The following is a 15,071-nucleotide window of genomic DNA, read 5'->3' as shown; positions in this document are numbered from 1 at the left end:
TGAACTTCGTAGATGGTACTTGTAGTTAGATTCAACAGCACATCTGACACGGAATTGCACAAGACGCAAGCAGCTCAGTTGATCACTGATTTTTTTCGAGGATCTTTATCCACTGTATGCATGTGTGAGCTTGATACATTTATGTTTTCACCTTAAAGCCGAAAACGAAGATCTGAATATGATTACTCGGTAAATGTGAATACATTTTGGACATGGTATTGCTGTGGAAAGAGCATGTCTTTTTCCCTGCACTGATTTTTTTTCGCATTGAATGTGTTGGATATGTTCATTTACAATGTAACATATATATGATGAGCATATCTTATCAATTGCACTAACCCAGTTCTAAAAACAGACCTCATGTATCGGTTAACGATGTTATTCTATATTTTATTTTACCAGAGCTAGCCTTTGATAATAGTCTCCGGCTTGTTGGGTAGCCCTGGTTGCATTATAGAGCCGAATAAAGCAAAGCAAATTTCCAGATGCAGCACACCGATATTCTGCTGTAAGTATATGCTGTGTAAGAAGGGACTGATACGTTTGATTCTCACACACCTGGCCACAGACTCTCCAATAGGCTCCAGCACTCTGTACATAGGTATTGTCGCGAGGAGTATTCTATCATATTTACATAATTACTATAAGGTCACACAGCAAGTAAATCCTATGGATGACATTTTATGCAGACGGCAAAAATAATGAGATACGGCGAAAAAAAAAAAACAAGATTGGCTATAAAAAAACAAGACGGCTAAATTTTCAAAATATGCACTATAAGCGTTGTACCTTGAATTATAGTGACAAGATAATGAGCGCGTTGATCCATAGAATTTACCTTTTGTGGCCTAAAGAGTCACCCGTAGGCCATCGGCCGGCATAATACAACAACCAGCTTGATAGGTTGCCGCTATCAGTTCTTATACAAATGTTTTCTAAGCAATAGGAAATGAGTCAGTTTCATCTCTACATCACTACCTCAAGTCCTTTTTACTCTCTGCTGCTCTTTTGGAGTAATGTTTACAGTGTCTGGTAATAAAAGGAAAGATAGACTTGGACTTGACAACTGCTGTAAATCCTACTGGTCCTTGGAAGGGGACTTTGTGTCGGGGGTCCTCTGTTTGAGGAGGAGCATCGAGGACGCCAAAGAACCTACAATTGTGGTTACCGATAAGAATAGGGGCCCACCCCGATGTGAGTGGATCAAACCCATCGACTAGTCGGGTCTTTAAGGTACGCTATGTAAGATTTTGGACCCAATTTGAAAATATTTTTGAGAGCCAAACAGTTATGTGAATGACCTAAACAACAGGTTTTAGCATATCTGCGTCATAATTTCATATTCCTAGTGTTCGTGAGTTTTATAAAAAAAAGATAACTGCACAAGGTTCGTTGATTTAGAAACACCATGATATCAAATTAAACCCACCTATTTGGAAATATCATCTTATTGGTAATCAATCAGTTAATCACACTCCAGGCTGGCAAGATAGGAGAACTATCAAGATATTCTTCTTTGGAAACACTCATATATTTTCACTTCGGAATTGTATATGATAATGAACTTGTGGGGCTTTAAGGAACTTGCACAAAACTGCAATGGCGTATTATCGGGCAGTTTAATGGTTGTAGGACGGAAGAAAATAGCAAAGACCATGTCCATTATGTTAATGACAAAGATACGAATGAACGCATGATGAAACGTTAAGTCTTTATTGAAGTTCTGTTGAAAATGTATTGCTTATATTTAATACATTTTATATCAGGACATGTCCCATTCTTCGGTATAGTGGCTGCCAATTTTGCATAATTAGGTCCTGTGGTCCGTCGTTTTTTTTCCATCCGTGCAATCAGAGATATAATGAACTATCATCTTGTGCCCACTGGCTATATTGTAATCAACTAACGCAATTTTAAGATGCATCAAAAGTTTATACCTTATAATCAGACATAACGAAACGAATAAGCCGAACTAAATGAGATAAGATTAAATGAAAATCTACTATACATATCGACGTATGCTTACAACAGTACATTTTATACTGCCCCTGAATGGACTTTGGAAGCGTTGCCGCCTATTTCTAACATGTAAAGGGCATGCCTTCTTGTCAAAGTGAGACTCAGCATTGTCCGTTCCTTACATTTGTGTTTCTGTTGACGCTGCCGACGTGCCGGCTCCTATCCGCACTTCCCGAGGAGTTGGTTGTTGCTGCTCGGCAGACAGCGCAGGTCTCGCTGGCAGGGACACAGCCAGAACACCCGGGACGATCCGTTCGGCTCCGGACTGAAGTCCTCCATCACGCCCTCCAGGAGGGAGCAGGGGTCTCCAGGCTTCCCCCGGGGCTTGCACACGGACACGGGGAACCCGCCGAACCAAGGGGCGCAGCACGTCCCGAACCCAACGTGTGAACGGCAGTCCACGTCAGCCTTACAGACCTATACCCAGTAACATAAAAATTTAAAAAAAGACTGGGCGGGCTTTACAGACGCAACAGGTACAGCAAACAAAAACATAAAACTGTACACTGTCAGCCTTACATAGCTACATGTGGAAGAGTAAAGATAATACCTGCGTGGACTGTGTCGATATATATATATATATTTCATTGTACGTGAACAGATTTTGCACCATATACAAATGCGTATTGAAGAAATCTACTGCGGTATGACGCTTAAGTAAGCTTTTCACAACTGAAATAGAGTTATCTTTCCCAGAAATACTGTACACGTTACGATGGATCAATAGATATTAAACACCATCTATAAGGTAGACACGTTGTGATTTGCGAAAAAAAAAAGAGTCAATAAAGTATATAAAACAAAATGTACGTATACAGATTTGGAAATACTTGTCTGACAGAAATAATATAATGCAGCATCGCGAAGAGCGTTCTTTTTTCTCTCTGAACTGTTTGAGTACAGGACCATTGAAAATCTTTGCGGGTTGCCTTCTTTAACAAAATATGCTTCTTTCCTTTCTAGCGCTATCGCTTTATCTAAATACATGAGAAGGATTCTAACCGCAGTGATATAAAGCCTCTTTCATGCATGGGAAGCAATACTTAATTAATCCAAATCCCTGTAGCTTGCCTATTGTAATTGTTATCTATGTAACAAAGACTTCCACGAACTATAGAAAAGCCGCCGTTAACTGTCACCAACATACTCAACAGACAGTACGTACCCCAGTTATGATAGCCATGTTGACGGGTAGAAAGAGCAGCAAGCAGAAACTCCACATCATGACGACTCTTCTCCTCTCCGACATCAGTCGAAGAACACCGGACACCGCACTGCTGTAGAATTCCATCTCCGTAAACCTTTTCTGCCCCCAGCGCGCATTATAAAGCACCAGCATCACAAAGCAGACACACCTACGGGCAGGGTGGAACGTCATACCACTTAACAACCCACGGCCTGTAACGCGTGCTCACATAATGGAGAAGCAAATTATCCCATTCAGTGCACCGTCCCCTCTGGTTCGGACTAACTACTCCCATCACACGAAATTTCATATTCATCTGGGAACCAATGGGACGCTATTGAAACCTGTTGGAAAAAAAGTTGCCCGAGGAAAATATCAGATTGGATTCTTTTGTAGAGAAATCGTTTTTGTAATACACGACGATTGGCGGTGCCGGGAAGGTTATTGAATGTCACGATTATAGCAAAGAACAAAAGTTTGGTACTGTTATGCCTGACGTCTCCCATGATTCGGGACACTGTATACGCTACGATATACCACGATGATGATAAATACAGTTTATTCTCTGGTCGCTTTATTCTAATACCCATATCCATATATACATAGGATTTGTCATTACGGTAAGTTGCAAAGAACAACAACAGCGTAGTCAATAGATACTGGACCTAAGTTTAGAAATGCGGCGCAACTCCACAAAGCAAATAAGAGAACAAACAAAACCCTTTCCTTGCGCACCAGACACCTCACAACAGTAAAGGCCCTGCACGTGTTTGTTTTATTTACCGCATCAACAGCTGTCTGTAGTTAACAAAACTGCCTTTTCTCTACATCAAACAAAATTTGAAAAGTTCCAAAGTAACCGCTCGCGGCGAATCATACCCGTCGCTAATGTGCTTTTTTTATACATGAAAGTGTTTTAGTTGACTGTGTACGCGATAATTTCTGTCCCCATGGTCCATCAAAATTAATAGAAAGCTCTAAAAGTTACTCAAGCAGCTGGATAAGTTTTGGGAACGGTCAGATGTTTTGGAAGCATCCGCCGTCCTTCGTCAGTCATGTCTTAGTCCAAAAAGGAGGCAAGAACTCCATTGCCCCACACAGCTTGAAGCAGACGGGAAAATCACCTCGCTGACGTGAAAAGTAATTTACTTCTCGCCTAGAGCTCTTTTACGTACGTCACCATTACTCATTGCGATGTTCTCAGTGAATGCAAATGACTGAAAGCATTTATACCATAATTACCATATTTGACTAGATTCGTTCTTTGAATCGCGACTATAAAAGAAATAGATGACAGATAGATCAAAGAGTATCTAGTGAATGACGTACTTTGTTTCCATCAAACTGGTTCCACATCTTAAGCTTTATTGAAGTGAAATTAGAGCTTCATTTGACATATATTGGTACCGGATTCTTGCATGGATGGTTATGTACAATACCCATCCTGACTGGATAAAGAAGAAAAAACAGCTCCAAATGAGCCATCTTCTATCCACTGAATAAGATACAGCACATTGAAAGTCTTAATGTCAAAAGATTAGCATTATGAATCGACATTTGATATTTGAGAATATGTTGACTTTGTACGCACTGGCTAGTAATAAACTGGTCCTTGGGGTGTGCCAACTTTTGAGAACGTGTATGCAAGATAAGTGGTTCTGTGAAACACACCACAAAGTTTTGCTCAAACCCAAATTATAAAAGACCAAATTATCCCAACTTCCCCACATTGACAGACGAACAGAAAGCCACTTTTCTCTTGAAAACGCAGAACCCACAAATTTTAGAAAATGTGGGGCTTTTCGTCTCCCTCTGCTTCCAAAAAAGAAGAAGTCAAACCCAACCTGTTTAGAAATAGCCAATACTAGTATTAGATTAGAATATTGTTTATGACTGTCCATTGTCACTATGTGTATACCATGTACTTGCAATTAGCCCTCGGGCACGAACTTGCAAATAAACTTCTTCAATAATAATTATCTGTCTTTCATATGCATGCCGTGTGTGTACACGAGTCTATGGTCTATCTTCGTCTAAAGTGGGATCTTGTAACTAGGGCACCAAACGCATTCTTTAGCACAATACCCTCCGATCACAGACTTAAAAGATTTAAAAAGCGTCAAATACCAAAGTAATGTTGTGTCATGTGAGGAGTCACAAACACCAGTTATTCTAACTCATGGCTAAGATGTTCTGCTCCTGAAATTTCAGACTTTATGACTGTGACTGTGGTTGTATTTATATCTATAGGTAGGTGCAGATTTGACGGGAAGTGGGTGGACCTTTGCCATCGGAGGGTCCTCCCTTCACTTTCTTCTAGCACCTCAATATCTCCATTAAGATAATGACTTCACCACTTGCTTTTTGGACAGACGAGGACAATGCTGCACTCATGCTATTAACTTCTGAAGCCTGTACAGTGTTCAGTGCCACATACACAGTACAGACAGAAGGTAAAGAAAGTCACCGTGATTTGTGACTACCAGTCTGAACTGCTCAAACTTCACAGATGTTATCTCCGAGCAGATGTAGGATCATGTGTTTTTCATATAAACTACGAATTTGTGTACCAGTTGGTACAGAACGTACGTAAAAAATGATACTTTATCTCAATATGTATGTGTAGAAGATGAGATACATAACAGAAAAAATGACGATATCTAGTGTGCACCTATATTTGCTATCAATTTAACGTTACATTTGTCCAACATCAAAATTCGCAAATTTCAAGTTTCATGACTTGAATTTAGGTGATGTCCATACGTAACTACGTTTAATACATGTTCCGACTGCCACTGTATATAATCATATGTTTACTATTTTATTCCACCTCATAAATACTACTTACTTTTATTACTGTTTGATTTTTCTTACGGTTTCTTCATTTTCGTACTCAATATGTGTGTGGTCACAATATCAGATAGATAGATAGATCGATAGATAGATAGATAGCCTATAGTGACCCCATTGTATACATCACTTGTTGCAATTCCAAGTAAAGTAAAGTTAAGTAACTTCTTGTAAGATCAAACCTTCTGTCTGTTGTGGGCAGAGCGACGACAACTATTTTGACAATACAGCATGTGACGCCTGACCGACGGTTGACCTCATGCATGCACACGAGTTCTTTGAGGTTAAACATACCGTCACGTGACAATGAAGCTCTACCACCGGGTTCATAAAGAGGCAGACTGCGTCTCGAAAGCTTCCCAAGCTACATACGAACTGCAGTTGTTTGTATGTCTTGCTTGAAAGTTTGTCGAATATCAACCTTAAACTGCTTCACCTGTCCCGTACAAGAGCGGGTCGCCCGACGTATATATCCTGTTTGGAAGAGTCCACGCCCACGGCTATACTTTATACAACCTGACAGCGTGTGAATGTGCATGATAGGCCCAGGACAATGTCCAGTTAAAGAATGGCCTGCACAGGTGATCTTGTGTCAGCCATCACAGAACTGGAGGCCGAGGCTTCCCTGCTCGATCCCGGACCGGACCGGAGGCGCCAGTGGACGGCAGAAGTCAGCAGGTGCGCCGAGGAATACCTGGGGACGCTGGACGCTCCATCAGAGAAGGCCTATCTTCACCCGGAACCGGAACAACTCCGGACATTACAGGATGGGTTCATACAGGATGGGCCAACGGACATAGGTTCATGCTTGTCTATATGAAGGGTGTATTTTGGTTGTGTTTACTATACTTATAGTAGACGTAACATGCAATGCCGTTCAATAGATATACGTTCGATCTAAGGGTTTTCCAATACCTTAAATAGGTTGCCACAGGTTGCACATATTACGAATACCTTTTGATAATGTGTAGATAGAAGTTTTACGCAGGGTCGACTGGTTGAGTGACCTAGTTATGGCTAAAGCGTATGCATCCTTAAATCCATAAATACAGAATCCATCCTTTACAGGTACGTTGTGCACAATAACTTGATCAACACACATGGTATATCGGTAATACTGTTATACCCCCTTTCCACTAGAACGGCGCTCTCGCCGCGCTCTCTCTGCGACCTAAAATTTGACAGATCCTTCAACGAATTCTATAGAAAAGAAACGAATCTTTTTACATCTTGTGTGTTTTGTTGTCTTCTCAGTCACACTTTTACGTTTTGTATGATATACCAAGTGTGAAAGTGAAGGTTACACATATCCTATTTAGGTCGCAGTGAGAGCGCAGCGCGATCGCCGTCTAGTGGAAAGGGGGCCTAAGCAATGACTTCGTGGAGTTTGACACCAGTCATCTGTGGGTCAAGTTGTTTGCCCTTTTGTGTAGACCACCTGTTACGTGAGTTCAGGAGCACCATCGGTGACGTGGGGCTCAGAGCAGGCCATGGGGGGCACGTCGGGTACATCGGGACAGGAGGGGTGTTCCCTTCTGCACTGGGGGACTTCCTGGCCGCTTCATTCAACCCTTATTCTGGTAGGACGTAAATATTGATTGTGGAAAAAATGATGTACATACAGTTCATACATGTCTAGCTTTAAGCATTGTAAATTTCATGAGCCATCCTGGTTCTAAACTACATTTGGACAGCACCATTGAATCCGAAACAAACCAACTGGACATGAGCCCAAAGAATTCAAGTATTCTTCTACACTACTTGCTGCCGCAATGTAATTTGGACATGACTGCGTACTGCACTCCAACACAAGAAAACAAACAAAAAAACAAGCAGACACACGAACTGATTACAAATTTTATCACGGGGGCAAAAAGAGAGTTTAAAGATTAAAATATGCGACATCCATTTGCCCTGGTCTCTGTAAATATTTGAAATGGAGAACGGTTTATGTCGTCTACTTTACTTTAAGCGATCGAGACGACCAGCCCTGGCGGCGTGCAGATGAACAACATGCTGCTGAAGTGGATGGCAACTCTGTTTGGCTACCCAGAAGGCCACGCGGGAAACTTGACCTCCGGTGGCACAGCAGCCATCCTCCTTGCCATGGCAACAGCAAGAGACGCGAGAAAACTACACTCCAAGGATTTTCACCGGTTGGACATTTTTGTTTTAATTTTCCTTAGCTTTCTTTCTTGATACCCCCATTTCCACTAAGACGGCGCTCTCGCCGCTCTCTCTCTGTGGCATAGAATTTGAAAGATTGGAACGAATTGTATAGAAAAGAAACGAATTCTTTTCTTACACTTTGTGTGTTTTGCTGTCTTCTCAGTCACACTTTTATATGCTGTATGATATACCCAGTATGAAATCAAAGGTTACACATATCCTATTTATTTAGCAGTGAGAGCGCATCGCAATCGCCGTCTAGTGGAAAGGGGGCCTTAATGCATCATTAAAAGACAACTCTGGAAGAGACTGATGAGCAGACGTGCTGTCCAAGAACTAGAAGTACTTTATCAAGACTTAAAAATATGTTTACTTAATATATGTTTTGACTTGTCTTTAGGGCCGTGGTTTACGTCACTAAGCTAACTCATCACTGCTACGCAAAGGCGCTGAACGTCATCGGAATGTACCATTGCGTCAGGAGGGAGGTTCCTATGGACAGCAGCTACAGAATGGATCCGTCCAGGCTGGATGGACTCATAAAGGATGACATAAAAGTAACATATGTCAACTGTGTCATTTCTTAATGGTCTTTTCACGAATGTTAACATTTCTCTCTCTCCTTTTACCCGGTCTTTGTGTCTCTCTGTGTCTGTGTCTTTGTGCCTGTGTCTCTCTCTGTGCCTGTGTCTCTCTCTGTGCCTGTGTCTCTCTCTGTGCCTGTGTCTCTCTCTGTGCCTGTGTCTCTCTCTGTGCCTGTGTCTCTGTGCCTGTGTCTCTGTGCCTGTGTCTCTGTGCCTGTGTCTCTGTGCCTGTGTCTCTGCGCCTGTGTCTCTGTGTCTGTGTCTTTCTCCGCATCTGTGTCTCACTCTGTCCCTCTGTCTGTCTCGCTCCCCCCTCTCTCTATATATATACATATGCTTTTTTTTTTCTTGATAAACCGCATTGAGAATTGCAGTATCCATTTTATGTCACGAATCTTGAGCAACATTCTACATGTACCTTGCCTAATCACTTAGTCGTTGATGCCATGCTTCTGTGATAAAGCCCATTGCGAATAACACCATGATTTGTTCTATCTCTTTAAAGAACGATTTGATCCCTTTTATGATCATCGGAACCATCGGCACCACGGATGTGGGATCGGTGGACCCAGTGGACGCTCTGGCTGACGTCGCGGCGCGCCACGGTGTGTGTTTGTTTGTTTTATTGATCAACAGTACATATAACGTTAGATTACTGCGCAATACACCGTGTTGCATTCTATTTATGTCATACCCACCTGAGAAAACCCATGTTTTGATGCAATAGTTGAACAAATTTGGTGCCCTCGAACAAAAAGTGTTATAATAGCAATGTTCCAACTTCCGAACCAGATATTTGATTTTTTGACGGCATTTTACTTAGTTGGTTCAGAAGATTGCCGAGAAGATTAATTGTTTGTTGTTTCCAGGTGCGTGGTTCCACCTGGACGCGGCGTACGGCGGGTTCTTCTCCCTGTGTGACAGCACCAGGCACTTCTTCAGCGGGGCGGAGAGGAGCGACTCTATCGTCGTCGATCCTCACAAAGGTGGATGAGAATTATCCACCTAAGGCAGAAATGTTTGATATATAATACCCCCTTTCCACTTGGACGGCACTCTCGCCGCGCTCTCTCTGCGACCTAAAATTTGACAGATCACTCAACGAATTCTATAGAAAAGAAACAAATCATTTTTACACTTTGTGTGTTTCGTGATCTTCTCAGTCACACTTTTACGTTCTGTATGATATACCCAATGTGAAAGTGAAGGTTGCACATCCTAGTTAGGTCGCGATCACCGTCTAGTGGAAAGGGAGCTAAACATGGCGAAAGGCTAGTGTGGCATTTATAATTTAGACACCTATTTAACAAAGGCTCACGTCACATTTCTACAAAGTTGCCCGACAGGGCAGCCTGGGGAACAAACGGTATGATACAAAAGACAACAAAACAGCATGCTTTGTGTAACTCTATTGGCATTAACCTTAATTCTTCATTTCCCGGTTTTGTGTTTCCCTCGAAGGGTTGTTCCTACCTTACGGGACGGGGGCGGTGCTTGTCCGGAAGGGTCATCTCCTGCTGCGGTCCAACACGGCGCACAGTCCCGGCCTCTATGTACAGGACGCTACGGAACGATGTCAGGCGATGTCGCCGTTCCAGCTATCGTTCGAACTGACCACTCACTTCAGGTAATCATTATACCTATGGTGGGCAGCATGGTGGGCAGCGGTTTTTGCTGATGTTCAAGTATCAAGAAAAAAGCAATTTAGTACAAGAAGCTACCTGTGTATGAAAGAACGTACAAACAATGCACGTCAAACATGGTGGAAGACGAAAAACATTTTATGTCAAACTGCTGTTTTTATGATCACGAAAGAAAAGAACTGACGAAAAAAAAACAATTCTCCCTCTAACATCACAAAACCCACACATAATAGAAAAAGGTGGGATCTTTTGTCTTCCACTATCTTCGAAAAAGGAGTCGAACACAATAACTCAGTATATAGAGTTAGCTTTTACTAGTTACTAGTTTCAGACAAGAGTAGACACTTGCGATATTGTTTTTATATTGTTTGAATCTCTCATGTTACCTGCAATTAGTCCACAGGCAAGAATTTGCAATAAACATTAATTTATTTATTCAAATTTAAAAGACTTACATGAAGCTGACAGATATTTATCTGAACACGACTGCGAGATTCATTATGATGTGGAATTTTGTATATAATCTTCCAAGGGTAGCTTTTTATTTTAATCCTTTTGCCCTTTAGGGCCCCGCGTTTGTGGCTTCCTCTCAAATTGTTCGGACTGAAACCCTTCAGATCGGCCCTAGAAGAGAAGTTGCTACTAGCCAAGTACTTCTACTACAAGATTCAAGGTTTGTTACATTCGCCAAGTCAATTCGTATCACCAAATGTGATGATTTGGCAATCATAGGTACAGTTGCCTAGTGTGACATGTTTGTTAGATAAAAATATGGTAACACTTTGCATTTAACACTGGAATTAATACAATAGGGACTATCCGTCGAATCTGTTCACAGAATGAACCTCTTCTGAAAAAGTGGTGTGTTCCTGTCGTCACTGCTGGAGATATAATGGACATTCATTCGTTGAACAAGGTCGACGAAGATCGTCCGAAAATTTAGAGGTGTAGGTGTAGAGTACACCTTTACACCTCTAAAATTTCGGACGAACTCCGCACTTGCGTCAAGCTTGCGTCACTGCGGACTTCGAAAGATACTCGACGAATTTCAGTGATGAAGAACGAATTTTCTTACTTTTTGTGTATTCTGTCGTCTTCTAAGTCATACTTTTATGTATTAATTAATATCTAAATTGTATAAAAATAAAGAAAATAACAAAACAGTCACGCAGTGAACGAATCCCACAGTGACGCAAGCTTGACGCAAGTGCAGTGAGAGTGTACCTTAAGTCCCTATAGTATTAATTCCAGTGTTGAATGTTAAGTGTTGGCAATTTTCTAAAATATATCTACCAACACAGATGAACTTTCATGCGAAGATGTTTGTTAGATGATGTAGACTCCTTGTTACCACAGACATCCCGGGGATCACCACCCTGAAGCCACCCGACCTTTCAGTAGTTGTGTTCTACTACCACGACACTCCGCTAGGGGGGAGTGCAGATGACTTCAACCGGCGGCTGCTGGACGCCATCTTGAAAGATGGCCGCATTTTCCTGTCGTCCACCACTGTAGATGAGGTGTTCTGTCTGCGTATTTGTGTCCTCACGTTTAGAACACACCTCGCACACATTGATCTCTGCCTCAGTGTCATCAAGGAATGTATTAGCAAGGTAAAACAATAGGCGTTTAGGTAAAATCTAATGTTAAAATGTTACAAACATTATTGGACAGGTTTGGCATTTTCAAGATTAAGAGTTAATTTGACTTCAAATGTTTTGACCAGCTATTCCTCAATGGTTAATTGTAAGGCCCCCTTTCCACTAGACGGCGATCGCGCTGCGCTCTCACTGCGACCTAAATAGGATATGTGTAATCTTCACTTTCACACTTGGTATATCATACAAAACATAAAAGTGTGACTGAGAAGACAACAAAACGCACAAGGTGTAAAAAGATTCGTTTCTTTTCTATAGAATTCGTTGAAGGATCTGTCAAATTTTAGGTCGCAGAGAGAGCGCGGCGAGAGCGCCGTCCTAGTGGAAAGAGGGTATAACCAAGATGATTTAACAAAAAATGTTCGCTATAAAGTGTTGCTCCAAAATGTTTCCAGCAAATTCGCATTTCCAGCCGAAATTTCAGTCGGAAGATGGAGTAATCAAATATGAATTAGAATTAAATACACCCCGTTAACTACTACCGAAACCTCATATTCTAGTGTTACCAGTTTGCACTTCACATTATTCGGATGGAACACGTGAATAAAGAATGCCACACAGTGTGTTTCACAGTATTTTACAACATCTGTATACCAGATACTCCACGTAACCTTCAGATGTCTTCATAAGTGGGCCATTTATTCATTCGTATATTTTTTATTAACAGGAAGCTAACAAATCTAGACTTGATGATCTAAGTATTTTATCTGAAATCGTTTTTCCAAAGTCGTCATGATCAGCCCTACATATAACCACATATACTAAGACTACAACCGAGAAGATGTCTAATTGGAAGCTATTACAGTAAATCTTTGTGGAAGGGCAACTTCTAATTTAAGAAAAAATGTCATTGGGGCAAGAGAGAAGAGGCAAGGGTCGGACAATTCATATAACACATGCAGATACAGTATAAGGTCCTAATGAGTCTTATAATATAAGCCTATATACGCAATTCTACATACATTGTACAAAATACATAATAGCAAGAGATGCATGATTCGAGTACATTTGTTGATTCTCTGTTCCAATTTAGCATTTTCCAAATCCATAATTCAGGGACACCTACCTATTTAAGAGAAAAGTTCCTCAAGCAACTGGATACTATCAAGTTGCTTGAGAAACTGTTACACATGTACATTCCGTATCTTAATACCAGGATGTCTAACCAACATATCAAAAGTTGCAAGACAAAGTTTACACTAGTTGCTGGCTGTACAATAAAGGTTTACTTGTATTGTAAAGCTTGTACTTCTACATGTTGCCGCGCTCGTGAGGCGGGGGAGGATGAGTGACACCTTCCTGCGTCACACGTAGTCTTGACGAGGAAAAACATCTTACATAAGCAGGAACAGGAAATTAATGATGAGAGATGAGTGACTCTCACTCCAGGGGATAGATAGGTAGAGGCTAAAGATACTTTCACTGCAGACTGTTCCCAGCAGGGGATGGACTATGTGTTTCATGTGAGGTCTAGCACGTCCTGTGTGCATCTGTTGTACGATCTAAAGTATCATTATAGTGCAAAAAAGGTCAGGGTAATAAAAAATTTCTCATGTTGCAAGGTATGGGATCATCCACAAGATATAGCACACTTTTAAGTTCTGTGGAAAAATCTGGAAAGACGGATTGGGTTTGAGGTGTTTGAAGCCAAATGTTAGCTTCAAATGTAAAGCCCACAAATAAACCCACAAATACTGCGATACCAAGAATCTACATTCACTGAACCCGACATTCCAGAAAGCTATCTGTCTTATCCTGCACTTAACAGTCTAATAGAAGATTCCCAGAGGAGGCCTAGAAGTTCTTTTCCATGTTTTCCTCCTGGAATTAAAGCTAAGATGACTGACATACTTCCAAACACGTCCCCCTGTCTCACACAGAGACCCTTTCATCTATCTACCACGCCGAGTCCGGCACCAACAGCCCCGCATGTTTGCGCTGTAACCACGAGGAGTGAAAAGATGACAACGCCGTAATCTGTAGCAACAGACTAGTTCCACCACTAGTGGACGATATAAACACGTCTCGTGGTGTGGTTGAGCAGGGGTTAAAGTTACCACAACATCGGATGTTTCTTTGCGGTAACACACCGATCAACTTGAATTAGAGAGTGAAATGAGGGATAAAGGATATTTACAGAGATAAGCGGTTGTCAGCGGGTTTGATTTAAGGATATTAAAGAGGTATAACTGCCATATCATGCCTTTCTGAACATTTACTTGAAGAAGCAGTATTTTAAGCGCGACCAAAGTGCTATATTTATACCACAACATAAACAACGATCTTCATAATGTTCATGAGGTTCATAATGTGATAGATACATGTTTCCGTCCAGTTTTTAATGAAGCATCTACCGTTCCCCCGCTACATTCAGATGAAATTCAAAAGTTTCAGACTTTCCACACAAAGTACGAATATGAAGGCAATATGTACCAATTGAAACTATGGACTAGCCAGTTGAATGTTGTGTAACTGCGTAATGTCTATGGATGTTGAGATCTCTTGGTATAATCTGTCGTACTCGTAATCTCTTGTCTTTTTCACCTCTCATGTCTTGAGTAGATGGTCAACTTTCCACTATTGCGGGGCAGAGGGCTAACTTTGTACTCGCTGTCTATCCGTATTCTTCAATTACTTGTAGTTGTAACTCGTTTATCTGCCCAGTCCTCTGTACCAAGACTCACGAAGTAGACTATTTAGCAATAGACGATGTGGAGCTGTTGTTACGAACTAGAATTTAGACATGGTTGGTATTACTATACGAAATGAAGACCATTACAGATACGTTGTAGAGAAATACCTTTCTGAGGTGATGAAGTTTGAATCTCACCTATCAGAGTATTTTGTGGGTCCAAGTTTATGAGAGTGACTCGGAAGGAAAGATGAGGTGGTTTCAGCTAAGAGATGATCTCTTATATCACCCAACAATCTACAGGGGAAATCGTTAGCCAGCCGAATTACG

The 15,071-nt window shown here is 41.3% G+C and overlaps 2 protein-coding genes across 2 annotated transcripts; one reads left to right on the top strand and one right to left on the bottom strand.

Moving 5' to 3' along the window:
- Positions 1-1,697: 1,697 nt before the first annotated feature.
- On the bottom strand, positions 1,698-3,332 carry LOC118423484 (prokineticin Bv8-like peptide 2). Its single transcript, XM_035831660.1, has 2 exons — positions 3,185-3,332; positions 1,698-2,436 (listed from the first exon to the last, which is right to left on the bottom strand). The coding sequence occupies exons 1-2, from the start codon at positions 3,308-3,310 to the stop codon at positions 2,179-2,181; spliced, it is 384 nt and encodes a 127-aa protein (XP_035687553.1). The 5' UTR covers positions 3,311-3,332; the 3' UTR covers positions 1,698-2,178.
- A 3,047-nt stretch (positions 3,333-6,379) lies between these two features.
- LOC118423460 (L-tryptophan decarboxylase cnsB-like) lies at positions 6,380-12,195 on the top strand. The gene is made up of 9 exons (XM_035831627.1): positions 6,380-6,855; positions 7,489-7,635; positions 8,028-8,211; positions 8,625-8,781; positions 9,314-9,413; positions 9,678-9,794; positions 10,270-10,435; positions 11,018-11,124; positions 11,808-12,195. The coding sequence occupies exons 1-9, from the start codon at positions 6,624-6,626 to the stop codon at positions 12,074-12,076; spliced, it is 1,479 nt and encodes a 492-aa protein (XP_035687520.1). The 5' UTR covers positions 6,380-6,623; the 3' UTR covers positions 12,077-12,195.
- Positions 12,196-15,071: the final 2,876 nt, after the last annotated feature.

The sequence above is a fragment of the Branchiostoma floridae genome, chromosome 9 (genome assembly GCF_000003815.2).
Source record: "Branchiostoma floridae strain S238N-H82 chromosome 9, Bfl_VNyyK, whole genome shotgun sequence".
Taxonomy (NCBI): Eukaryota; Metazoa; Chordata; class Leptocardii; order Amphioxiformes; family Branchiostomatidae; genus Branchiostoma; species Branchiostoma floridae.
Note: the sequence above shows the minus strand (reverse complement) of the source record. Positions and strands in the feature narration are given on the sequence as shown.